Raw genomic sequence first — 27,623 nt, 5'->3', positions numbered from 1 at the left:
TATGGTATGGCATGTTGTTTTCTGGTGCTTCTTCTAGTTAGAGGGTCCTCCGGGTTGGGAGGCGCATTCTGGCCTTCCCTCTTCAGCGCATTCAGACTATAATAATGGTAAAAGGCGCTATATAAATGGCAAGTACAAAACAATACATACATGTGTACCAAGTTATACTCCAATTTTCATGCTCAGTGCTTTGAAACAACCTTCACAGCATAAAAAAGTGCATTAAGCAACCAACATGACAATGTTATTTTCTTCTTCGCTTTCTCCCTCTAAATGACGATTTTGACATTGTACAGAAACTTGATTATTTTGTTTTTTAAACCCTACATATCTAACTGCTCTTCTTCGTTATGTATCCTGAAAATGTTTAGCTCGTTTTCAAACTTATAGTGCTTGTATTTATCTGCTGGACACAGCGAGTCGCGCCAACCAATTAGAACTCCGCTAGGGTGAGAAGCTGAAGTGAGAAGGGCGGACTTGGAAATCATCAGCAGGGTAGAGAGTGAAACGTCTAGTAAAATGCAGGCCTGACAGCCACGGTGAAGAATTGAGAGGGGGCGCGGCTTACTGGGCTGAGTGGCATGCACGCCAGCCAACAAGCGATGACATTTGAAGCAGCTGAACTTCGGACTTTGTAACGCGGGCGGTCCGTTGTGCAGTAACTGGAGGGGTTGCGCTGCTCTGCACGACATAGGAGGTATTGTGCACAGAGCCCACTCGCAAACACCACCGCAATCGCAAGACAGCCATGGCGGATTCGGAATACAGGGACAAGGCTGCTGACCAGATGAAGCTCTGGCAAGAAAGCCGCGGAAAGCAGGTGAACACATAGAAAGAGGGGCGCTAGGGACTCTGGGGGTGCAGGTCTGTTGGTGGTACGCGTAGCGCCGGGGGTCTATACAGTCTGCGGGGCTGGGGCCGCGAGCTGTAGTTGAGGCACGGAGTAGCGTTGTCTGTGCGTGGAGGTTACCTGGGTTAGGAACGAGATTCGTAGGCATAACGGCAAATGGGCACTCGGTTGCCTGGTGTTAATAGTGCGCTCAGTGAAGGTTGTACTACCGATTCTTGGCCGGAATATGGGGATCCCAGGGAAGGCACAGGGCCCATATGGGGGAGAGGGGGGGGGGGGCGGGGGCGGCAGGCAACAATGTGGATTAGGAAATGGGTATTGGAGGACCCAATGGACACCGACTCTGTATTTGGGATGGTTGGGCCAACGAAAATCCTAGTCATAAAGAATTAATAAGGAGTTTCTTACTGAGGTGTGCATGTTTCTTAAATGAATGTTAGAGTGCACGCTTTTTTTTAATGAAATGCATACCATATGTAAATATGATCTGGGGCTATGCGTCGGAAGGTGGCTCTGGAAGACTGTGGCTTACTGGGCGATCATTTACCTTGTTATTGTGAGCGGTGCGAGCCTCTGCTGTATTGTTGGTTGAACACTTTAAAGTTTGAAACACGAAAGAAAAATGCACTTTTTTTGTAAATGTAATTTATAAATGTTAGCTGTTATGGTGCTGGCTCGTGGGCACACGCACTTTATTTAATGCTGTTGCCAGGAGCAGCCGATCTTCTTATGTAGAGCGCACACGGCTGGACAGTGGCCTGGAAGCACACAGGTTACACACACCGATCTGGGGGGAGGGGCGGGGGTTCGCAGGAGAATGGGGGGGGGGGGGCGCGGCACCTTGACCACACAGAGTCAACCTGCAGGGCCAGTAAATGTGACACGGGGACAGCAGTGCTCGGCGGCATGGAGTCTGCCGCTGCACTCGTGACTCCTTTTATTGGGAGCCTGTCATGACGGAATCATGACACGCATTCTTAAAGGGGACAACACCGCGATAGCCATGCCCGAAAATACGTTTTTAATATAATTTAAATGATAACCATGCCTTTGCTGTCTTTTTTTGTGTACAGTGCTTTTTGTTTATTTGTACGGTGCTTTTTCTTGCTCTGCCTCTCAGACACCCCCTTATCCACCCTATATCTAGTCCTCCAATTAATGTATTTTGTTCGCCTCCCCGAAACGATAAGAAGTAATTCTGGCGGCCAAGCAAACGCCCGTGCCTTCATAGGAACCGAGGTCACTGGTGGAACACGAGCACGAGCTGGCATGAAACGAGGCTTGCATTGATACCTTCATAAACTATACCTGCTATTCAACCCGGTGATTCATATGAATAGTATATATATATAAAGGGGACAACTCTGCTATTCCTACCTTCTTTAAATAAAATATAATTTTGTCGTTTTTGTAATTTTATTTTTATTTCTTGGGTCGAAGGACTTGCTCCTGGATAGTACAGCTGTTGGAAAACCAGGATAAATGTGGATGATGGAGGATTCAAAGCTCAGCACAGCACTCTCTCCGGCTAGGCGGAGGATAACGTTTTTGTCGTGGTAGTTGAGCAGTCTCAAAACCATAATGCGGGGCGGAGCGCCAGGTCTGGGGATCCGGGGCAAGGACTCGGTGTGCCCTCTCAACCAAGAAATGCTGTGAGAATTTGGAGGGATCAAATAAGGATTTAAGCAATTTCTCAGTGAATTGTTCCATCAGCCCTTTGCAGGCCGCCTCTGGGATCCCAACAATGCGAATGTTGTTGTGCCGTGAGTGCGATTCAAGGTCATCGCATTTACTGCGTACCCTGCTGAACTCCTGCTGAAGGTGCGCGATATCCCGGGCATGTTTTACAATCTGGTCCTCCGTTTCCCCAACCCTGGACTCCACCTCTGTGATACAAGCTCCCTCTTTTTCCAATTTGGCTTTCAGCGTGCCATTAGTAGATACGATTTCATCTAATTTTACTTTCACAGCAACAAATCCATTTTGTTCCGTAGTTAGTAGGTGATCCTCCTGGGACGTGGCGGCTGCAGGGATCGGCTCCACTGCAGTGGGGCCTGAATCATCGGCATGGGACTTGGCAGGGGTGCTGGTGAATGCGTCCACTGGTCCCCTCTTCTTAGACAAAGCTCCTTTTGTCATGTCTGCTAAAATAGGGGAACAGGCTGGACTGCAGAGTTCAAGGATCAGGGGCCTCACTATCGGGCACAGGGTAGTCAACTCCCTCCTCACCCCCGACAGCGACCCGCCAGAGTATCCAACCCTGGCGACAGGAGCACTACAACCACCAGTGCTCAATCACTTGGTGCAGGGACATCTGGATCAACTGAGCAATATTATAGTATTCTGGGAAGGTGGTGCATCAAAGTGGGGATCTCACGAGGGCCGGATCCACAGGGTGCTGCCGGCTGTGTGGTGACCAGCTCTGCGGTTGTTTAACAAGGTGGTGCTCAGGAGTATGAGGCCAACCAGGTAACAAGAAGGGCTGGGTCCTTGGTAACAGCGAGTCAGTGGCCGGATTTCGGGCCCCAGCAGTGGTGTGGGCGCTTCAGGACCAAATGAAGCCCGCTGCAGGGGCTAGCAACGTAGTTGCAGTAGGGGGGGCATCCATGGGTTACTTCCACCAGTTCCAATCACCTGCGCAATCGGTGTTACATTCCCTGCGAGGCGCAGGTGCCGCAGTGTCAGAGGGCCTCCAGGGGTGGGGTGCCGACCATGGGGGTAGCCCGCCCGCTACAACCCAAGAAAAGAATCCCAGGTCACCAATGGGAGCTGGATAAGGGAGCCCACCAGGCAACACCCCAATAACTCAGGAGCGGGAGGGATGCAGCCCAACAAACCAGCTCAAAGCAAGCTCCAGCAGTCATCCCAAGACCAAGTCAAACCCTTCATTGGATGGGGACCCAAATCAGCCGTGCACTTCTGTTATGGGCAGGAAGTGTGGGGAGAAACGTAGATCCTCACGGGACTCGCGGCAGCGGGGGAAATCGGCAGTTAAGCAAGGCATCACGGCTCTCAGAGTTGCAATACGTTCCGGAGCAGGCCTCCCCAGCCAGGTCACAGTGGCCGCAATGTGCAGCCCAGGAATGCCCGGCTGACCCAGGGGGTCATCAACGAATGGCAGGAGCAGCGCGAGCAGGTACTCACCAGGAGAGCAGGATCCAGTTGGCAGAGTCAGCGTTGCCGGCGGGCCGCACCGCGTCGCCCACGGAGGGGGAGAGGCAGTCCACCTGCGCCGGTAGCCAGACGAGTAGAAGCCCAAGCAGCCCCAGCGAGCTGCAGTTGTCACGGAGGCAGCCAAGGGGACGTCGCAGGCCACAGTCGCACTCAGGCCGCCCCCAGGTCCGGCAGTGCAAGGCAGCCCCGCAATGTGACTCGCGGGAGCAGCACCCCACCCACACGCCGCAGTCCAGCCACGGGCGGCAATCAGCGGCACCCAGCTCAGATGAATCCAAATGAAGGATGAGGGTCGCAGCGTTGTATGTCTCGGCAAGTGTCCTGGCGCCGGCTCACCCGTAGTGCAGGGATGCAAGCCCAGCCGGGGCGGCCCACACAAACACTGCGACCCCAGCTATGAGGCCCCGATTCTGCACAGAATTTCAACTGTGGTTGCCCGAAGCTTCACAGAATGTGGGGATATCCGCTGGCAGCAGTAAAGATAGGGTAAAATCGGATTTATTAACGAGCCAGATTTCTTAGGGCAGGAGCTATGCACTCAGGCGACCATCTTGGTTGCCGGCTCAACAGCGCCCGCAATGACCATATCTTAGCATTCTCGACTTGGTCCCCACCAGTGAGCAGTGGATAGTTTCACCCACCCCCGCATTTCTCCCCCTATTGTTACTCTCACCAGGCTACATTCTAGTCCGTTTATTTTATAGCAGATCCAATACACCTTTTCACGTCGTCCTCGTTTTTTTTCGTGACCCATCCTTGGGACCCATGTCCTGCTTCTCTGTACTTCTCCCCTGCATGGCTATTCAAATTGTCCCCTCTTGTCTCTCCTTGTAACATCCCTAGAACCTTCAGTCCATCCTCCAACTGGGAAACAGGTTTTTCCTCATTTCCCATGCGAAATTGCAGTCTCGTCGGATATAGCCACCTGTACCTCATTTTCCTCTTGTTCATTTCTTCTGTGAGTGGCTTAAATGATCGGCTCCTCGCCATTGTGGTTTGGGACAGGTCGTCAAACAATTGGGCTTTGCAGTTCCGAACGTAGATCTTCCCCTTCTTTCTTGCCGCTCTAACTAACTTCGGTTTATCCTTGTAGTCGTGCATTTTAACCAGGATGTCTCGGGGGTCTCGTCCCTGGGTCCGCCCTCCGAGTGCCCGCTCTATGCACTCTTTCAATCCCCATGTTTTGAGCTTGACCTGCCTCCACAAGGCTTTCAAACAGTTCTCGGATGCAGGCTTCCAAGTCTGGACCTTCAATTCCCTCCCCCAGGCCTTTGATCCAATTATTGTCCTGCCGGGACCTGTTTTCTAAGTCCTCGCATTTCTCCTCTAGGGCCTTTATTTTCTCCTCCGCACCCTGAGACTGTTGAGCCCATTCCTGCCCTCTAGCGTCCAAATCCGTCATGCGCTTTCCATTTCCATCACCTTCTCCCCCAGAGAGTCCTGTGTCCTTCCTATTGCTTGCGATGGCCTGTGACAGTTCTTCCCTTATACTTGGCCCTTCCGCCTTCACTGTCTCTGTGAGCTCCCCCTTGAATTGGGCCAGCGCTGATGGCGCTAACCAAGGAAGACCTGCTATTTCCCTGTCCAAGTCAGCTGTCGCGTTTCCAAAGGAAAGCTTTGTTTGGATGTGCCCCTTGTGGTGTCCTTCCTTTTCCGGCTCTCCTGGGTTTGTATTATTCTTCTTTGGGCCCATCAGATTTCCTTTATTCCATTCCTGTATGCTCCCTCTCCCTGCTGCTCCTCTGTTGTTGTTGCCTTCTCCCCGCTTCCTTGTACTACTCTGTACGTTCTTTCCCGTCCGGATCCTTGGCTCTTCGTAGGGATTGCTCCTCACTGATTCCACTTATTCCTCCCCTGCTGCTGGGTGGTCCTTGCACCCTCTTTGGGGTCCTTTTCTGGCGGTCTCTGTGCCTCCCACATGTACTGTCCCTTTAGGCCTTTTCCTATTACTTGGAGGGATTGCTCCTCTCTCTGCCCTGCGTTATTGTCGCCTCCTGGGTGTCCGTTCTCCCGCAGATCACTGTGGGCTGGGCCCTAGTGGTGTCTGCCGCGAGTTCTGGGCGCTTCTCCTCAACCTCTAAGCGAGGTAAGATTTGCTCATGCTCTTGCTGTTATCTAGTTATATGGTGCCTGCTGCGCTGAATTGCAAGGGCTGCGTCCTGGCCCCAGAGTCTCTTGGTTCTTTCGGTCCCCCAGCAGGCCCCTTTCAACTTATCTGCCTCCTCTCCTTAGCTCTGTGTGGCTGCTGTCCAGTGGCCAGGGGCTCTGTCTCTTCAGCCGGTGTTCACCCTTTGCGGCCCAGGCTCCTCCTCACCTGCTATTCAGTAGCTCGTCTCGTTGATTCCCAATCCTCCGGACTGCCTCAGTCGGCTGAGCGTCTCACCGCCTTCCCGAGTGCTTCGCCTTCACTCGCCCTCCAGTCTGCCCTAGCCCGGATGAGCGTCTTGCCGCCTTCCCAGGTGCTTTGCCTTCACTCCTCCGCCCCTTCTCTTCCTCCGGTGTTCGGGTGTCACATCTAAGTGGGTTTCCTCTTTTCTCCCCCGAACTCGTTTCTTGGGTGGCACCCGCACCGGCCCAACCCTCTGCACCTTCCCTCCTCTCTTGTGGTGCTGCAGGGCCAGGCGGTGCATGGTGCGGGCGACCTCTTCTTCCCGGGTCTACCTCCTCGCCTGTTTCCTGCTCCCTCGCAGGCACCCCTCGGTGTTCGATCTTCCTCCTGCATATTGCTGGCTAGTCTCTCCGGCCGGACCCTGGAGCCTTGGCACCTCCAACTGGCAGTCTGCTCACTCTGCTTGCCTCCTCTAATGTCAGATGGGTCCGCCCGCCATTTTCTTCAGGTGAGAGCCGCGGCTCCCCCCCAACTGTCTCCTTCGTTTTCGTGTCACCCGCGGGGTAGTTGTTCTCCTCCTTTCCTGCTACTCTTCACTCATATGGTGACGTGCTTGGTGAAAGATTTAACTGCTTTTTCCACGGGTTGGGATGGAGCTCCACAGTTGCACGTCTGCTCAACCCACCCTCTTGGCCACAACCCCCCTACCCCCATGTAATATGTTTTCTAATGAAATGGAATTTTATTTTTGTATATAAATGTAATCCTGGAGGGGACACCTTTTTATCTATTGTTATTGGTTGCTCCGGTCCATTTCAGTTTTGGGGTGTGCCCTTTAGTTCATATATTAAATCATTTTTAAGCATTCAGCTGACATAATGACTTGATTGCAGCTATGAACCAGCTAGTATATTAAAAAGGCCTTAACTAAATCTGTCTTCGATTTAAATTGATCTATTAGCAGTAGGTGTGTTCTTGCATCTGTTAATTGCACTCGTTTCTTGTTAAGAACAAGCACTGGCAAAGCCAACCAATGTTGTTCTTGTAGATGCGTTTGCCAGGCATTGCCAAACTATGCCCAGGTGCTAGAGCCTTTTGGCAGCTGTACCCAAACCTTTGGCCAGATAATACAAATTTGGCAGTGCCTGAAAAATGTCTATCTGAGACCTATGCAAAGCCACATGTTTTGTTGCCAATATTCATTTTCTCTTGTGACTTGCCCAATCTTGCTATCCTAACTTTGTAGCTAGTGGAATGCTAAAGTGAAAGAGGCACAAAACTGGGGTTTGTAACAGGTATTGAAGTTCTTATGTCTCCAATGAAGCTTGGTGAGGACATTTGTGGGGGGCATATAGGGAGCCTGAGTGTTGTCCTACGAGTGTGGCAAATTCCAGAAGGCTAATGGGAGTCCCCTTGGTGCTGCGAGGAGCCAAGGATGAGACTTGTACACACACACTTCATAGTTTTGGCCATGAACTTTTAAAATAAAAGTGGGTTGGAAAATGCCTAGCTGTGCCTCTTCTAAGAGGTGTTTCTCTACCTCAACCAAAAACTAAGGGCCATCAAATGTCAAGATTTCCAAAGTAAATATTTCCTGTGTCCGAAATACTATTCTGGCCCTCGTGTTCTAAAACGAACTCTAAGGTGAAAAGGATAATGTCTTTGGACTTGAAAGTGCACAAATGTTCAAATTGAAAAGGAAAGGCGTAACTCAAGTTCTCTATTGATACATTTCACAGTTCCATGGGCTTTCTCCCTTCCCCAGGTTTTCAAACAATTCAAGACATTTTAAACTCCTAAGGGTATGAGTCTTCCTTGGAATTCTCTGATAAACAAAAATAACTTGTATACAAAACAGCTTGGCTGTTAGTCCCAATTTCACAGGATACCCTGTATACTCACCTGCCAGATTTCTTCTCCACTTTAATGTAACCTTTTCTAATGGTCTTGGCTTTGCCTGGTGTCCTCCCCTTCCAGGACTTCCTCATGTTATTCACGTTACACACTTGCCAACTTGACATTGCCTGGTGTACTCTCCTGTCAGGGCTTTCTAATGTGCTTCACTTAACACACTTGCAAACCTACATATATCTTGCATTCTTTGTGTTATTTCCCCTTTTTAAACATTGGGTCTATGTGAGGGGTCAGAAGCGTGAGGCAGATAAGTAGAGAGTTTTCTCAAAATAAGCTATCTTTATTTAAAAATTAAAGGTAAGAAAAACATCTCACTTTCCCTAACCTAACGAGCATTTCCCTACCTATTAAACTAATACTAAGGGAAAACACTCTAAAAAGGTTTCTGTCCCTCACACTAAAACACATAACAAAAAAATACAGGTATTGGATGGTTGATCAAACTCAGCAATAATATTACCATTGTAAATAGGTATGCTTGTAATCTGGGTCTGGTCTGATTCCCCTTTCCCCAGGATTAAAACGGGATTCTTAAATCACAGTTCAAGTCAAAGTTATTTTCAATGTCAAAAGTCTGTTAAAAAATGCAACACAAAGTTCTCTTCACTCTGTGAATCGTCCACTTGGCACTTGGATAAAGTACAACACAAAGTTTACTTCCAATGTGATTGATCAAAGTTTTCACAACCCTATGCTTCAGCAAACCAAAAGACTTTTATCTTCCCACTCTTGTCTGCTTCTTTATACAAAATAAGATTGACAGGATGAGTTTTTTTTAAAATTTGTTTATCAACATTTTGAAATCTTCACACTATGGTGGCCTTGCCACGTTCTTTCCACAATAACCGCCAACCTCAATGTAGTACTTAAATGTCTTCCTCCTGGTTCACTAACCTACCAGGACTAACTACTAACAAGTACCTTTCCTGGTATAATGGCCTTGCAGGACAAATCTCCTACTACTACTACTGCAAGTACTCAGTGGTGAGGTCTACTTCAATACTTCAGAAAGGTTTTCAACTTTCAACAACTTTGAGATTCATAACTTCTTCCATAAGTGCATAATAGACATTGATGGTATTTGTTCATCTGACTTGTTTGCCTTATGCAATGCAGGTTAAACGTCTCTTTCCCCATGACAATTATCACAAGGAGTGCTACTTTCCTGCCATCCTTGAGTTCTTCTACTTCACCAATTAACTGGTGATAATGTCTCTGATTGTTTTTCTCACATTGAGAAAACGTTGTTCCCTCTTACTTATTGTTGCCTCTCTTTGGATTAGGCAATGCTGGTTCTCCTTATCCAGTATTGCCACCTCTTTGCTTTGGTAATTGTGGTTTGCAAGTCTTGGCACCTTCCTTTGACTTGGGCAATGCTGGTTCTATCAGTCATGTATTACCCCCCATTTTCCTTCGCAATAGTGGTTCATCCCCCTCTTAGAGTAAAAATTATTGCAAAAGTACTAATCAATTTCCAGACAGTGGTCTGTTACAGAGCGCCCTGTGGTCCCCTTGCACAGGCCATCTCATCGGTCTTCCTCTGTGCTTCCTTCCGATCCACTGCTGGTTCAGTTTTTACTTCCCGGGCCTGGATTTAAATTCCTGACCGCTCCGGTCACACCTCCAGTGCTTGCGCCTTTTGTGCAGGGATCCCGCTTCACTCCTCGCCAGCCACTGAAACACTGCACAGAACTAGGAGAGCTCCTCTTTCCCGCGGCACAGTAGACCTCCACACTGCTTCCGGGCTGCACGATCTCTGCATTTAAAAGCCACAACTTCTACGACTCTCTCAGGGCCACAATGTGCTGGAAACACAGCGGAAGCCCCAGCATCTCCTCTCTGCGTCTGCTGCTCACACGGCTGATGGGTTCTCTTGGCCTGTACCTGAGGGGGTCTTAAGTATTCATAATTTCCACTCAGGTGTGGGTCATTGAAGTCATTAGACTGCTTCTCAGAGTTCTGGGCCTCTGAGGTCCTTCCTCATCCCAGTACTCGAGGCATTATGTGGCTTGGAGTTGTGGGATCATAAAGGAGGTTAGTAAAAGGGTTGTCCCAGTTAACATGACCTGGGCCACCCCACCCCCACCCCTGTGACCCTCCCGCAGAACACCACCCCCAGGGTCGGGATCAGGAAGTGTCTGTCTTTCCCTGGCCACATGAGAAGGGTCCCCGGCCAGGGTTTTTTTTGGATAAGCAGCTCTGATTCATCGGTCTTGTATTCCCTTTTCATGCGCTTCTTTTATCTTTATTTCCTTGATGAGGTTGCCAAAGTGCCCCGGTGTCCCAGCTTCCCTCCTGAGGACTCTCCTGCTTTCTTTAGCATTCCTTTGGTTCTCCCGCGGTGAACGCGAAGTGGCTCTTTGGCACTCTGACCCCAATTCCTGGGCTCACCGACTTCGCTTGTCGGCTGCCATGTCCTTTGCGGCTCCTGCCTGCCTGGAATATGCTTCTCTGTTTGGGCGGCGTGGATACGGCTGTCATGATGCCTACCCCCGGGGACCCAAACCAAGTCCAGCAACCCCGGAAGCAGGCATCAAGTTATCCTAAGCAAGCCCAACAACCCCTGCTAGGGGCTATTTGGGTCCAGTCCTGGCGCCTATGGCGGCAGGCTCATAGATTAAAACTTACCTGATGCAGACCATGATGCAAACTTACGTGATGCAGACCATGCTGCAAGAGCTCCAAGCCAAAAGAGGCTTGGGGACTATTTTTTTTTTTACTCGCGTGGGGATGGGGAGGAATACTTACCTGGGACTACTTTGGAGGCTATTGAAACCACGCCCGAAGAGCAGCACACGCTTCGCGTTCTCTGCATCCAGCAGCGTAACGCTCACCGTGCCTGCAAGTCTGCATCCAGCCTTCTGCCCCGCCGACCTCGAGTTTGGAGCTCCTAGAAAAAGGGAGAAAGAAGGAGAAAAGGTTAGAACAAGAGCAATACCTTTTGATCCTTACCTGAATTCCCGATCCATCGCGCCTTCGAGCTGGAAGAAAGAAGTTATTTTAGGCGTGTCACCTCGCCTACTGCAGCGCCGCGCTGAACTCACCGGCCTTCGCAGCATCTTCACATTCCACTGCATCCTCCTGCATGTTTCCGCCGCACTCCGGTACCTAAGGAGAAGACAAGAACAGCAAGGTGAGCCGAGGGAATACACAGAGGAATATTAGTTACCCCCCCATAGACTTACCTGATTTTACCACCGGGGGTACTTTTCCTCCGCACCAGTCGGCGCAGCTTCCACTGCATCTTCGCTGAACCCCGGCCCCTAAGGGGAAACAAAAGGACAGCAAGGTGAAACAAAGGGACTAACAAGGGGAACCCTCCTCACCACAATAAACTTTCCTGATTTTACCGCCGGAGGTATTATTCCCCGAGACTTCATACTTTCTCTCAGCGCCTGAATAAGGGAGAAAGCAACAGGTTACATATTGACATTATTTTATCGAACTGTGTTGGAAAATACAAATTCTTACCAGAATACTACCGGTTGCCACGAGGAACTCTTCATTAGGGTCAAGCTGCAACCTGCAAGGAATCGGACAAGAGTGAAAGTCAGGCATTTGAACTCTTACGAATTTTATACTTACGGCGTCTGGCTGGGAATCTCGGAGTCCATATTATTCTGGAACTCACCAATTCCTTCGAGCCAGTGAAGCAACTGGTTATCAACGCGCCCCTGCGCTCAAAGCAGGATGGAGAGCTCATCTTTTCAAACCATCAGGTGAGACTATAAGAGGGGACATCAAAGGTGACCTGTGGGGAGAACAGCGGGGGTGGGGGGATTTACGCTCAACTCCACGGGTGGTTAATTCCCTTTCTCCATTTGTAGAAGAATATTCCTACGGGCCAAGCAAACGAAGCTAGGTGGGTCAGTCCAGTCCGTCATCTCGGCCCTCCGCGTTACATTGGTGGAGACCGCAGCTGTCCAGTTCCGATCGATGCCTCTGTGGGAGCCAGGTGAGCATAACAACGGCTCTCTGGTTCCCACAAATGTCAGGAGGTCTTCCCTCTCTTCCTCTGTTGGCTTCTATGTGGTGGACCAGTTCCTGCAGTCCTTTTTTTTTTTTTTTTTTTTTCCTCTGGCCTTTCCCTTGAGCCGGTTGGCTCCACGGTCTTCCTTGCACCACAGTAGTCCCTCTTTCAGCACTGAGAGGACAATGCTTCACCAGACAGTCTCCACCTCCACATTCTCAGCTGGTTAGGGTTTTTAAATGTCCTGGCACCTATTATGCGCTCGCAACCACTCGAACACATCTTGTGCTCCTCGCCTTTACTGATCTTCATTATTCCATTCAGCTTTCTCATTGCAGTACTTTCAAATGCATGGAAATGGTAGTCAGTTCTTGGTGACCTGTGTATAGAACATTGGAAGTTATTCCCATGGGCGGTTGAAGGGAGCCATGCCAATATGCCATTAGGACATGGGGAGGGGGAAGAGGTATCCCTAAAAGGAAAAGTGAGATACCATGTCTCATCCGATGATGTCATGTCACCCCTCTGAGGGTCTCCTCTCCCCATGTGGTTGTCCTCATCACAGTACTGATCTTAACCCCCTGTTGAGTCATTGCGGGATCTTTCTCGTCACAGTACTCGGCAAGGGATTTTCATTTAGCTAACTCCTGTTCTTCCTCGTCCCATTATTTTTTAGGGGAATGATAGGATAAGTACAACCCATAAGCCCATCAGTGAAGGGATTGTTTCTAGGGTATAGGAAGGGGTTATGGGGTCCCAGTGTGGATACTGCGTCTTACCTGATGTTGTCATCACCTGTGGGTTGCCTCCCCTCATGTGATCCTGACCCTGGGGGTGGCTATTTGGAGGATATGGTAGCGGCTGGCCTCATGAGGGGTTACCCCTGGGGAAAAAAGTGATGACATCAGTCCTCCACAGTTGGAGGGCTTAACTATTCATCAGGACACAAACACACGGATGCACGCACATAATCTGACACCCTCACACTGGACCTTAATCTGGGAAGTGGTTGCCATCCTTCACTCCCTCTACCCCCATCAACCCCCAAAGAGCAGTTCAGTCACTTCCATTTTGGTTGTTGGTGCTGAACTCCTAACAGCTCCTGCCTCTCAAAAAGAGTACCTGTTCTTCCAACTATGCAACAGGCACTAGGATTCATCTGCCCACACCAGCATTCGTTTGTCCATGTTTCCTCAAATAATTTAGGAAGGGCTCATTTATTTCAGATGTGTACCTCAGATGTTTCCACTTCGTAATTTGACTTGCGTTCTAGCTTGCAGACAGGCATGCTCAAATATTCAAAAGGACTCATTTGTGTAGGTTTGTCCAATGGAGAATCTAAACAAATGTCAAAAGATCCACAATAGGAGTCAGTGAATTCCTAATGGTCATGATATCGTTATCCTGATGACCATGACAGACTTAGCTGAAATAAGGAAATGCCTTTGACAAGATGTTTTTTGTGGAGATTTCAAGAAATCTTCAGGCTAAAGTTTTGTGCAGAATTGAATGGAAGTTCAGTTTTTAGGGCGTCTGTGCAACTTTGCTGCCTTGATTGACCTTGGCAGAATTCTGCAAGTAAGAAATTTGACACAACAGTTTTTTTTCTTAGTTAATGTATTGCCTATTTGATGGTGGTGCCTTTACGTAAGTGCCCTGGAGATATTTCCTCTGCAATGTAACCATAAGTAGGGAATTGTGAAATAGGAAACCTATATACAATATGTACATTTTATGATGCACATAATTAAGACGGTTGGATCCCCAGGTTACAGCAGCCATATCAAATAGTCTGCAAGTTTGGATTTTAGACCTTTGAATTCTACTAACCAGTTCTGATTTGTGCAGTGTCGCATGGCCGAGGGAACACAGAACTATTAACACCAGAATAAAGTTGAAATGTTTTAAAAAAATTAAACATAGGATTTTTGCATAAAATTGTTTCAGCTGTAACATAAAGAATCTTGGAAAACAACCTTGAAAGCAGGAATATAAATGAAGAACCGCAAATAAAAAGGCATACAGAAAGGGCTGGAGAGGACTTTCTAATGGACTGTGTCCTCCCACAGATTCCTCATCTTTGATATCCTGCTTGCATCTTCAGAAAACGTTTTTATCAGCAGAGGGCGCCGTGCACCATCGAGTCGAAGTCCCTTGGCGGCTTCTAACCTCGCACTCCGTGACCTCGACGTTGGTATAAATGGCACGCAACGCACCTGCTGCCTCAGTTCTATTTTTCCCACATGCACAGAACACTTCAAACCATTTTAATCGCCTCCCCGAATTTCTATGCCGTAGTTCTAAAAAAGCTTTGAGTATGTCAACTCTGAAGAGCGGTGTCATAGGTGAAGATGTCGCTGTCAGATCTGCACAGAACATGCCTTTGGTGTCTTCGTGAGGAGCAGAAGGCCGACGATTGTGGGTCGTGCCAGTCCATGACCAGCAAAGCCTTCATGGAGAGGAAGGCTAAGCTCACCTTGGGTCGGTTGGCTTCAAAATCCCCAGCGTCCATTACTTCGAAGAGGTCGTCCAAAGATAGAACTCTGAAGGATAAGTCTCATCGGAGATCAAAAAAGCGCTCTGAACACTGAGCGCTCGAGGTCCAGGAGTGATTTGCAACCCTCTTCATCGTTGTCGTCTTGACATAAATCCAAGAAGAGGTGCCATCACTCATCGTTCTCGGATTCCTCGCTGGACAGAACATAAATCTGCTTCTAATGGGAAGCAGAATGGGAAGACTTCTGTCTCCAGATGATGGAAGACCCTCGACAGCTAAAAAAAGGCTACTGACCCCGTTGCACGTCAGAAGGCCGAAAGGGAGTTGTTGAATGCTACGTCTTGTGCGCTTCAAGAGCCCAGAAAGTTTCTTGAGTGGTGTTGACAGTGTCGTCGACACGAGAAACATCAAAGCCACTGGCTTCCTCTTCTTCCTTACCATCGACATCCCTCTCTGACCCATTGACTGGTTGGTCTAAAAATAAAATACTTTCTATGGGTACAATTTTTGAGGAAGAAGAGGATGTTGCTGCACATTTTTGGATTTCACTGTTTTGGCACACCCAATGTCCCGGAGGAACTCCTTTCGGAGGACTCCAGACTAGAGGATTTAACTACGTGCTTGGGAGATGCCAGCGGGCTAGACACTTCACCAGAAGTGGATTGTGCCACTACAGACTCAGCTGGCCACCCTATGGGCGCATATAGGTCTATTATGTATAAGGTGACTGAGTAGTTGGGTTGGGGCCATCTTGCCAAGGAAATAGAGCAGGATGATCTTACTGACATCCTTGACAAAGGACCACCTAAGGAACCTGTTCTGCCATTTTATTCTGCTTTAAAGAAAAACATTCTTGAGAATTGGCATAAACCAGATACTGTCAACAAGGAGCTGGTAAGAAAGTAAAAACCATCGACCATTGACCCGGAATTCCGCTCTAGATACCATACCCCTGAAAGCTTTGTAGTTCAAGCGGCTAATTCTACTTCTAAAGCAGCTGCCTACCCTACAATTTCTCCTGACGGGAATTATAAAAAAAAAAGTAGACTGTGCTGGGGAAGAGTTTGTTTTCAGCTGGGAGCATGGCTATTTTCATTTTTTTTTTAACTTTATTTGTTTTTAGTACAAAAGACCTTTACAAATAATTCATACGTAAAATACAATTAAGAAATAGAGAGACACACCCTAAAAAAAACATTGTTAGATTATAACAACAATATAAAATTTCAATTTATGATAATCCTGACACATAGATCAACTGGTAAAAACCGTCCGTTTTTCTTTCCCTCTAAATAACTCTTTCCATTTGTGGCTCCCCACATACATGTTAGCCAGATCGATTCTCTAACTAAGATCGTGTTTGCATGCACGAATGAATTCATGATTTTACACCGATCGTTTTCAAAGTAAGGGCAATAAATAAAGAGATGTTTTAAAGATTCCTTTGCTAGATTGCAGAATCTGCATATTTCCGTATTCTTATCAGATGTACCTTTATGCCAGTATTTCGTTCTGACCCTTGTGTGAAATAAGTCTAATCGGAATAACATGAAAGTTCTACGTACATTAGCACAAGGACACAATGTTAGATATGTAGACATTTAGAGTATTCAGCAAATGAGGAATAACTTTGCATTTTTGAACAATTATCAGCCCAATCACATTCAAACAGTTTTTCTTAATTGTCACTTGAAACAACTCTAGATCTTCAACAGAAATGTTAATTTTCTCAAGTAACAAAAACATTCTTGCTTTATATAGAGCCATGGCTGGTGGGTTATTACTAATTAACATCTTGTTCAACCCGATATACAAAGAGTTTTTTGGTGGGACCATCATTTTGGAAAAGTTTGAAAGTAAGCGCCAGTTATATCTGGCTGATAGAGATGAGGCCTAGTTCGTGTCTAACAATAGTATTAGGCATTGAAGCTGGTAAGCCCAAAGTATATTTCCACATGACACCTTGTAAATGATCCCAGAGGGGCCCCAAATCATAAAGAAATAATTCCACACCATATAACATGATTGCCTCAACTTTTTGTAGATAGAATTCAAAAAGTGGAATTAACGAACATTTGCAGATTTTGTGCAATAAAATTTTCATTTGGCACTTTAAAGGAAAGACATTCACCTTCAGGAGTTCTTTCATTCTTTTGAATGACATTTGATTTGTTAAGGTGAGTCCTAAATAAGGTAAGTTAATAGAAATAGCAGTAGGAGAGGCACCAATCTTCCAAGCAAAGTGCCATACTTTTTTCTTGTTAGAAAAAATGATTATGTTGGATTCTTGAGGTTTTACGGTTAAGTTGTTAATATTGCAGAATTGCAAAAAGCTTTCTAACTTCATTTGGAGTCCTGATTGCGTACGATCAAACAGCAGAATATCATCTGCGTACGCTAACCATGATAACGAGAAGGCTCCAATACGCACTGCAAAAGATTTATCCGTATTCCATATTTCCTCAATATCGGCCAGATAGAGGTTAAAGAGGATGGCTGCAAGATTGCATCCTTGTTTAACCCCCGTCCAACTTGGAATGGCCTCAGTGAGTGAACCTTCCCGGTTGATTCTTACCTTAAAGTTCGTTTTATAGTGTAGCATTTCTATTAAAGTAATCAGGTATTGTGGAAAATGAGCTTTATGCATTTTTTTCCAAAGCTTACTTCTTATCACACAATCAAAGGCTGCTTTTAAGTTAAGGGAAGCAACAAGGATGGGGTTATTGGCAGGACAATTAGCATGCGCAATGATGTGTCCAAGAATGCAAGCATTAAGAGGGGTCCCCATGCCTTTACGAAAGCCTACTTTAGCTTGATGTAGACAGTTATTTTTTCGGCAGAAAATGTCAAGTTCTTGTAAAATAAGAGAAGCAAAAATGTTTGCAACATCAATAATAGCCACAGGTCTGTCATTATTAGGATCTGAAATAGACCCTTTTTTGAGGAGTGGAATTATGATTGACGTAAGCCAAGAGTTTGGAATTGTTTTTGATCGAAAGATTTCTTGGAAGATGGTCTCAAAAATAGGTGTCCAAAAGAGCGGATCATCTTTAATCAGACGAGGCGGAAGACCATAAGGACCTGCGCATTTGGATCCTTTCAATTTTAGTATTGCATTGAGTATATCGATCTGTCCCCAAGGACAGTGATTGGGAATTGGATGACATTCGGGTGGGAGTTGAAAAGATCTAAATTCGTCAGGAAGAGCAAACTGCAAGAAAGAAAGGGGTCCAAGTTGAGCCGTCAATTCCTGAGTCAAATTCACGTGTTTCTTCTTTATCTATCGATCTTATAATTCTCCAGATGTCTTTGGATTTACGCTTACATAAAAGATCAATCATTAAATGGTTTTGCTTTATATTGTTTAGTACACGAATCTGTCTTAGTGCACCTTTGTAAGTAGATATCATTTTCTTTTTTCTTAGTATATACTCAGAATTGATGAGACTCCGCCATGACTTCCTTGCCTCATAGAGATCAGCGTTTTTCTTCCTCTTAAGTAAGTTTACCTCAACACTACATTGTGCTCCCTGAATTTTACTTATGCTGTGAGAACCCTTTGTCTCAGAAATTTTCAACAGATGGAATGCAATCATCTTTAAGTTCCATTTTAGAATTATAGCATTCTCAAGATGATTATTCCCATAACCTTTCCAGAGATTGCAATTTACTAATGCAGTACATGTCCTACAGGTAACTGGAGACCAGTTGATTGACTTACATGGTCTGTCACACTGAATTAGCGTTAGGTGGGATTGAGGAGGGCAAAGTTTAAAGTATTGTGATACCGATAATGTTATCATTACTTGATCTCCCAAGAAGGTGTCAATAGTGGTGATTGTGGAAACCCACCCAGATAAATACTTGGATGAAAACTTATGATCGATCCATGATTTTGCACCTCCACGTTTCCACGTGAAGTTCAGGTGGTTACTTGCAGGTGTTACCAAATTCAGGTCCCAACACTTGAGAACATTTCTCCAATTGCCCTTTTGAATTGATGACTGGAGATGCAATGAGTTTTGAACCGAACTACTATTAGTCCAGAATGATGCATTAAAATCACCTCCAATGATGACTTCCGCCAAAGGTGCCTTGACAAAAGCCTAATTGAGAGCATTGTTCAGGATTTTGTAGGCTCTTTCAATAGGGTATTGGTAAGGGTTCCAATACAAAGAAATTAAGAACAAATTTCCGTTCGCTATTACATCAAATGTGATATCCACCAAAATAAAAAGATCCGATTCATATACATTTTTGATCGTGAATTTCAACTTAGTATCAATCAAAACAGTAAACCACCTGACGGTTACCTTCTAGCCCTTTGGTCGCGGGGTGAAAATAAGAAGCAAAGCCATCAAGTTCTAACTTATTAGTAGCCATGGTCTCCTGCACTAGCAAAACATGTGGGAGGGACTCTACCTTTGTCTCTCCCCATTTTAGCAGGTTCAGGAAGCCACAGCAGTTCCACGACACAATTATCAGGTCATGAAATTATGACGCTACAGATGGTAAGGTTGTGTTGGCAACTGTTTTTTGATCAAGGGCTCGAGCCATTTGAGTCCATTTAATGCATTTGTGAGTGCAGCGAGTTGTTCCATCATATTTTTGTTGGTGTCAGTGGAACAAGTTGGATTTTCATTAGTATTTGTAAAGTTTTACAGGAGGAGGTTGGAATTCAGAAGTCCATAGCTTCTTTAATTTGCGGGAATCCCATCATTTCCAACCCTAAGATTGCGAGGTCTCTCTGGTGTTCCCAAATCAATTTCACTATTATAGGGGATAGCTTGGACAACATTTGGTTATTATTTTCATTAGGAAGTCTGATCCATTCGATGTCGTTAGTAACTAAACTTCTAAGCGAAGGGATCTTGAAGAGCGCATTCATTAGAAAGGAGCGATTAATACGCACAGCTCCACTTATCTTGATGTTGCTCTTCCATCCAATGATATTTTTCATTTCAATAGGAATCTTTTGGAATTGTAAGCGAGGTGGCAAAAGGCATCTCCGCACGGTATCTTAAGCTTGGGCTCTTCCATAGAACCCTCTTTCTTTGGAACAGATGAATTCCCAGGAGAATTGTGTAAAGCTTTTCTTTGATCATCCTCTTCGGGTTTCTTCTTTGTAATATGTGATTTCTCTGCCAATTCCATCACGTCAATTGTGATTATGGGCACTGATGGAGGCTGGATTCGAAAGGATTCCATCAGATTCTCGTTGTGAGCAGTAGAGTGTGGTTGCTTAACGTGAGGCTCTGTGTTGTCTCTGTCGCAATTCGAGCTTACTTCCGACAACTTTGTCTTTTTTTCAACCGCTTCATTGGGGAGTTCAGTATTTACACATTTCTCTTCAGTCCTCCTTAACACTGAAGTCGACCCCTCTGTTCTCTCTTTAGATTTAACTTTTTCATTTCTCAAAAGGCCATCTGTTTTTTTTTCGTTGTGATGTCTTTGAAAAACGCAGTTAAATGTGGATGGGTCATGCAGATAGAATTAAGTGACAAGTCTACTTTCTTAACTTCACTACTGTGTCTACACCTTCCAAACTTGACACCGTTGGGTTACCAGCTTTTTTTTTGGTAATTTCCTTTTCAACAACGGCGTTAAGCTGCAAGGCTTTTTTACTTTCCTCGTTCAGCTCACTTAGATTCAGATTTTGTTCAGAGGGAACCGCACTATTGGATCCTTTACTAATGCTTGTTTGTATTTTAGTATCATTGGAACTTCCAGAAGACGGTTCTGTCATTTTTTTCACCACCCTGACATTGACTCCTTTATTTTTATGGCTTCTTTTTAAAGCTTTCAAGTGGTTCTTTTTTGACCTTCTCGAAGTAAAGTAAATATTTTCTTTTGGATTCGGGTCGTCTTTTTGAAGGTCAGTATTATCTTTTTCTATGAGATTAATCAGAGTCGATGGACTATCAGGAGTGGCATCTATGACGCTTGTACTGGGACAGACTATTTCTTCTGCCGCCAGCATCTCCAAGATTTTTTCTTTAGAATTCATCTGTACCAGGATTTTTTTGACCTGGAGTAATCTGCTGTGTTGAGTTTTTGCCACCCCCAGATAATCAATTTTTTCACTTGGGGGAAGAGTTCTTATTCTCCACCATTGGTTCTTCTTTGTGCTGGATTATTTGTGCAAACGTCATCGGTATTTCCTTTTAAAAGAAGAGGATCATCTGTTGTTTGTGAACCTACATGTTTTTTCTCAACCTGTGTATTAAGGTTTGGCCATACATTTTTTTTTACGATTGATGCTACTCATAGATGGCAATCTAGATGGTATTTGTAGCATGCTTCCTGTGCCAGTATGTAACCTTCAATCTTTGCCATTCGTGAAGTGTTTGTAATCAAGTCCATTTTTAACTCTTGTAACAGGAGATGGGAGTATTCATGACCTCGATGCAGAATGTTAAGAATTCTTGTGAAAATCGGTAGATCTTTAATGTGATGATCAAGAAGTTCATCTTCGAGATTTTCTTGTGAAAGGGGTAATTCAGGCAAATTAGAAAAGTTAAACACTGGAACAGATGTGTTTACATTCGTGTCTGCATAAGATTGCTGGTGTGATTTTTGGGTCATGAAAACCTTTCGCGGAAGGGAAATAGTCGAGGGAAATTGTAACTTTTGAGCAAGGTGGTGTTCTTTTTGTTGATGGTCCGAACGGGGACTCATTACCTCCTTAACACTAGGTTTGTGAAAGTGTACATGTTCTCTACAGATCCCAATAGTGGAAACTCGAGTCGAAGGGCCAAGCGATAAGCATACTCTTTTGTCTAGATCGGCCATAATTACAGGAGCAAGCATGGAAATATCTGATATGGGAAGGAATTTATCTTCATGTATTTCTGCTGTAATTTTATGTCCCTTAATTGGGTTGACAACAGCAGCAAATGGGTAATTTGTAATGTCCTCATTCGCTTTTTTTAGGGAACATATTTCCTTTAAGCCTGGATTGATTTCATGATTATCAGGGGGAAAACACTTCGCACTATTGGGAATAATTTCCTGGAAATTAGTAGACATTGATAAGGAGGAAGGTTTCCCATTAAGAGAGAAGGAAGGACTTTTTTTTTTTTTATGTATTTTTTTTTATTTACTTTTTTTGGGGATTCGGTTGTGGGCTGTGTTTTAAGAGCAGTCCTTCCGCTTTTTTCCATTTCCCAGAACCAACTCCATAAAAGATAATTAAAGATGGAGTTTGTTAAAGAAACTGCCTAAAACCAATTACCTTTTAGATGCAAATGGTTCTAACCTTCCTAGTTACTATCAACTTCACAAACACACCGTTTGTTCTCACCTTTTGGAGTAACAGAATAGTGGCAAATGCCTTCAGATTATGAAAATTAAACTCCCCAGAAGCCCACTAATCCCAAGACCACGTATGACCTCGCTCACCGTGAACAGTAAACAGTACTTAAAGTACTTAAACGGTGCGCGCGCGCAGACTTCTGGGTAAATGAGGACTCCTAGGGGGGGGGCGCGTATCTACCACGGGGGAGGGAATCACAGGACACTGGTCCTTCTTTCTTTTTTAGGAGGGCCAGGCAGCAAGCGGTGTCACAGCTGAAGACGTCCTCTAGGCGGGCGTGTGCGAACGCTGTAACAGCGCTCAGTGATGTAGAATCCTGGCGAACTCGAAGCAGTAGAGCAGTCGACCCGCAGTGCACCGTGTCAGTAAACGGTACTTAAAGTACTTAACACGGTGCGCCTACACTTTATGGGATGTTGTCTACCATGGACCTGAACATGTCCAAGGAGGTGGCATGCCAGTATCCCCAGTCGGGACTGGACGCTTCAGATTCTGTTGGTCGTTCCATTGCTGCTGGAGAATCTCTCCCTGCTAGAGAAAGGTGCTGTGGAAAGGGTTCCTGTGGCAGAGTAATACTAAGGTTGGTACTCCACCTACTTTCTGGTTCCCAAGAAAGACAAAGGACTGAATGATGTCACTTGATCTTCAGGATGCTTACTTTCATGTACCCAGTGCTCCAGATAGGATTTTGAAGTGAGAGTATTTTACTCCCAATTATTAGAAAGTAAATCCAATTTGAAGAGAGTAAAAATGATTTTCCTCCTTCGCAAGAGAGTAAAAAGTGTCTGACAAGTATCCCATTCATGCGTAAAATGAAAACGTAGTTTGAAATCGTATGTGACAAAACGGCTGTTTTTCAAAGTGGTTCTAAATGATTAATTGCACCTGTGGAAAACATTTTCCCCACACAAGAACCTTGTAGATGCATACTACCCAGCTTCATCTTCATGATACTTGGGCACGAACTCTATTAAGAGTTACTACAGATGCCAGCTAGTTTCATCGGGTGATTCATAAATAAAGTGCCTCACTCTAACAGCATCACTTCTCTACCTTTCTGGCCTACTGTTGCAATGTGACACTCAATGTTTTTGCTCCATCTCTCCTTCCCTTTGCTACTTTGTTTCCCCTGTCTCTCACTTTCTGACATCTACCACTCACCCTCAAGTGTTGCGATGCCATATTTTGCAGTCTGTTTCTCTGTCACTTTGCCTCTCCCATCTCTGCATTCTATTGTTGCTTTTTCCCTGGCTATGTCTGTTTTTTAATTTTCACGGTTGTGGTTGCTTCTCCTTTTGATTATCTTTCTTGCACTGTCCATGTTATTGGCCTACCCTTCTCTAGTCTTGCTTTTCTGTTTCCATCTCTCCCCACATGCTGTTGATCTGTGTTTTTATTTTACTGTATCCAATTGTATTTTGCTCTGCTTCTGTCCCTCACTCCTATTCTGCATTTATCCTATTATTAACTCTGATTCCCTTATCACTTTCTTTGTTGCCCTATCATGTCACTCAGTGCTCTCATTTCCTGTTGCTTGAATTCCTGTTTTGAATTGTCTAGTATTTTCTTGGTCCCTTCGCCCCTGCTCCCGCCACACCTTTTTGTTCTTTTGTATTGCTTGGGTTCAGAGTTGCTCTTCCTCACCTGTTTTTCTGTTTGTCTTTTAGCATAGCACCAATATCCAAAAAGCTGAAAATGTCTTTTCTATTTAAAAATCTAGTGCAGCGTTAACATTGAGTGCTCCTTTTTAGATTTGTGCAAATCTTCTTTTCGCCATTAGGCTTGGAATTATAGAGTTGGAGGTTTGTCTGACCAGATGCAGCATTTGCTTGAATGCAGACCAACCATGTATGTTATTACAAGTACAAGAGCCAATATGAGATGTGTGTTCTGAGTCATCACAGGTACAGCAGCCCAGATGAAGTGTGTGTTATGAGCCATTACAAGTAGAGCATCCCGGATGAAATATGTGTTCTGAATCACTGAACATTGTTTAGTCCTTTTGATAAGTTGAAAGTTAAGATTAACTCGCCTATTAACAGGATTTGAACTAACAGGTTACAGAATAATCTCTGCAGTAGGGTTATTGAACCAATGAGCTCCCTATCCCAACAGGCTATTGACACTGAAAGGCACATAGGGTTGGGGCACAGGCAGTTCCATGTGAGGCTTGCCCGACATAAATGGCTTGTCAAAAGTTCTAAGCCTCTTTCGACTATCCTGCATTAGTCAGCAGATTCGTAATGATGCTTTGAAATATGACCGAGTAGAAGGGATTGAAGTATATGACAGCAATGCCATCTTCTCACACTGTCGGAGGTTAATTGGAAGAGCTCAGACACTGTTCTTGCTCTGTACTTTAGCTCTCTGCAGAAAATGCCAACACATGTTTGTACTTTCTTAACAGCAGCTCTGTTAAGAAATTCAGGTACGGTCCCAAAACATAGTGCCATGACATGCATACGGTACAGCAGCTCCATTGATAAATGAGGCTATTTTGCTTGAATATATAGCAGTCACGTTGAGCGGTACAGGTAGAATCTGTTCCACTGAAAATATGTACAGCACTGCTTCTGCCTGTATCCATATACCTGCTTGAGGTTGGTGGTTAGAAAGGGAGTTAAAGTTAAGACCACATGCCTAGCTATGCAATTGGTGTGCTTCTGTGATAAAAAGAAAACCATGAAATGCCCATGCTGCTGCAACTGCGCTGCCTCTATTAAAGCCAATTGAGCAGAAATGTAGCCCTTGTTTAAGACTATTTTTATTTATTTTAGTTTTTTTTTATATGCCGTGCCGAACCCTTGGGTATCTGGGCGCAATTCTTACAGCTACACAATGTTACACATTTACATACATGAGCAGGATTACAGAGGCATAAAGGTTTATGTCTCCTTTGTAAGAAGCCATGCTTTTGCATTTTTCCTGAAACTAAAGTAAGAGGGTTCTGCGCTTAGGGCTAGGGGCAGAGTCTTCCATAGTTTTGCTGCTAGAACAGGGAAACTGCTGCCCCCTGCCTTTTAAAGCTTAAACCTCGGGACCAAAAGGCAGTGTAGCTGGGAAGACCTTGTGCGTCGGTCTGAGAGATTTCGTGAGAATTTGTCAGCTGAGTATTTTGGCGCTAGATTCGAAAGACATTTGTGGGTGAGTGATAAAGTTTTAAGAGCAATTCTGGGATTGACTGATAGCCAATGCGTATTGCATCTCAGCTCCGATATATGGTGAGATCTAGGGATGTTCATTGCAGATCTGAGCACATTGTTTTGGAGTATTTGCAACTTTTTTAGGTTACGCTGGTTAATTCCTAAGTACAGGGCGTTGCAGTAATCTAATTCGGATAGAATAAGCGCCATAGCTATAGAAGTGCAATTAGCTGTGGACATGAAAGTTCTGCAGGCATTCATTAATTTGCAGGTATGGGCCGTGGCGGATGCTGTCGCCTTGACTTGTCTTGTCAATGAGGAGTCGAGGTAAATGCCCAGTGTTTTCACATCCTTAGACATTTATGTTGTTGCTGTCAATGTTGAAGGAGTTGAACTGTTCATGTAATCTATTTAGTCTTGTTTGGGATCCAATGAGAAGTAGCTCTGTCTTATTAAGATAGAGGCCATGCTTTGCCATACAGGCTTGTATGTTTAGGTAGATATTGTTTACTAGTTTGGAGTCAGTGTTGTAGTCGCCAGTGATAGGGATGAGAATTTAGAGTCATCTGCGTAGTTGGTATAGGGAACACCCAAATGGTCTAGGTCATCAAAGAAGGGCTTCATGAAAATATTTTAAAGCATTGGAGAAACGCAAGACCCCTGAGGGACCCCACAGGTGACCAGAGCTGGCTCTGCGAACGCCGTAGGTGCGAATTCCCTCATTGTTCTGTTATCCAGAAATGATTATATCCATGTGGTTGCTTTGTCGGAGAAATGGGCTGCGGTTTAGAGTTGGTTGCATAAGACTTTATGATTTACTAAATCAAAGGCAGCCGATGTCTAGTAGCAGTAGGAGAGCAAGATTTCCTTTCATCTTTTATGCCGTCCATTTGTGTTTTTTAAATCTATCCGAGCCGTTTCAGTGCTGTGTCTGGGTCTGAAGACTGATATCCGTAGGCCGAGGAGGTTATTGCTTTCAAGATGTTCCCGAATCTGTAGGTAAGCTGTCCTGTCTCGAATTTTCAATACGGTACTGTGGTGATCAGTCAATAATTTGTAGGTTTTTTTTTAGTGGGAGGACCCAGGCATCTTTCAAGTTGGTGGCGACTGTGCTGGTTTCAAATTAAGCGTTTATTAATGTGATGAAATGTGCGAGATCCCTCACTGCCTCTTTGATAATAGATGCTGGGCAGATGTCCCCCTGACATCTTGAAGATTTCAGATTCATTATTATGCTCTCCACATCCTTAGTGGATAGGGGGGTGAAATTGAATAGGTTACGTGGATTCGGGGAGGATGCTGAAGGTATGTATCGGAGGTGAGAGTTTTTTTTGGTTTTTTTTTAAAACATTTTTAATTCAATTTTGACTTGTAAAAGTGTCATTTTGTCCAGTAGCGCTTTTTGTATGTTGGTACACCATTTGGTGTCTTTAGTACAGGTGTCTAGTGGTGGAGTGGGAGATTGCATTCTCTAAGGATGCTAAATAGTTCTTTGGTCCTTGATTTAGCTTTGATTCTATAATTATAGGTGTCACATTTAGTCTGCTGAATGGCAGCTTTGTAGCTGAGGGAAGCGTTTCAGAATTTGTCTTTGAGTGCTGCAGGAAGGCTTTTCAATAATGTTTGGGATTGTTGGACTCAATCGACACTACAGAGAAACTACTCATTGAAAATCCAGATTTCGTGAAAAAACGGCTGTATGACTGGATTGAGTCCTCAGAGCTGGCACAGTCATCCAAACTTTATGGAAAATACTGTGTAGCTCTAAACAAGCATGGTTTAACTCTGTTGTATTTGAGTAAGTTTCCTTCGGCAGTGTTGCGACAGCAATTTTTAACACTTCGCTGTAACCTCTTTCCGACGAAAGAAATTCTTGAAATTCTTGAAACCGGCTCTGTGGTCACCCAATGGAAACACTTTGCAACCTCATTATGAGCTGTCAGGGCATTAAGGAGATTCTATGTAACCTATTAGGCAGATATTTTGTAAACTATCGAATTCTAACAAAGAAAGATGTTTGGCTACAATTGCCACGTGGTTCAAGGCTATCTGTAACTTTTGCTTTGTTAGAGATGCTACCAATCATTTTCAAAAAGCTTGAAGGAGAGAAGTGACAAAGGTTTACTTTTGTATAATGGGACAGTAGGAGCCGCTAATTTTGTTTGGTTAGTCTTTTTCTTTCTTTTTTTCTTCTCTTATCTTCCTCCTTTTCTTTCTGTAGCAATTGGTTGAAATGGTTGTATCATGCTTTTATTGTTATGGAATTTCCTCTGAATTTACTGGTAACAGTTCTTTTGAAGCTAAAGGCTTAAGAAAAAAAAAAAAAAAGATGTGCGTAAGGTTCTAAGGTGAGGGTTGAACCATGAGTTTATGCGAGCACGTGGTTTGGCTTTGCGCATTTTCAAAGGCGCTGCTGTGTTAATGGCGTTAT

At 44.9% G+C, this 27,623-nt stretch overlaps 1 protein-coding gene across 1 annotated transcript in view; it reads left to right on the top strand.

The window, feature by feature from the left end:
* Positions 1 to 465: 465 nt before the first annotated feature.
* The window catches only part of LOC138503559 (catalase-like), a 515,936-nt gene continuing 488,778 nt past the window's right edge, over positions 466 to 27,623 (top strand). Inside the window, exon 1 of the mRNA XM_069623379.1 lies at positions 466 to 820. Coding sequence (XP_069479480.1) covers positions 749 to 820 — 72 coding nt within the window. The 5' untranslated portion in view covers positions 466 to 748. The remainder of the gene's footprint in view (positions 821 to 27,623) is intronic.

This window comes from Ambystoma mexicanum, chromosome 11 (genome assembly GCF_040938575.1).
Source record: "Ambystoma mexicanum isolate Mex_15411 chromosome 11, UKY_AmexF1_1, whole genome shotgun sequence".
NCBI lineage: Eukaryota > Metazoa > Chordata > Amphibia > Caudata > Ambystomatidae > Ambystoma > Ambystoma mexicanum.
Note: the sequence above shows the minus strand (reverse complement) of the source record. Positions and strands in the feature narration are given on the sequence as shown.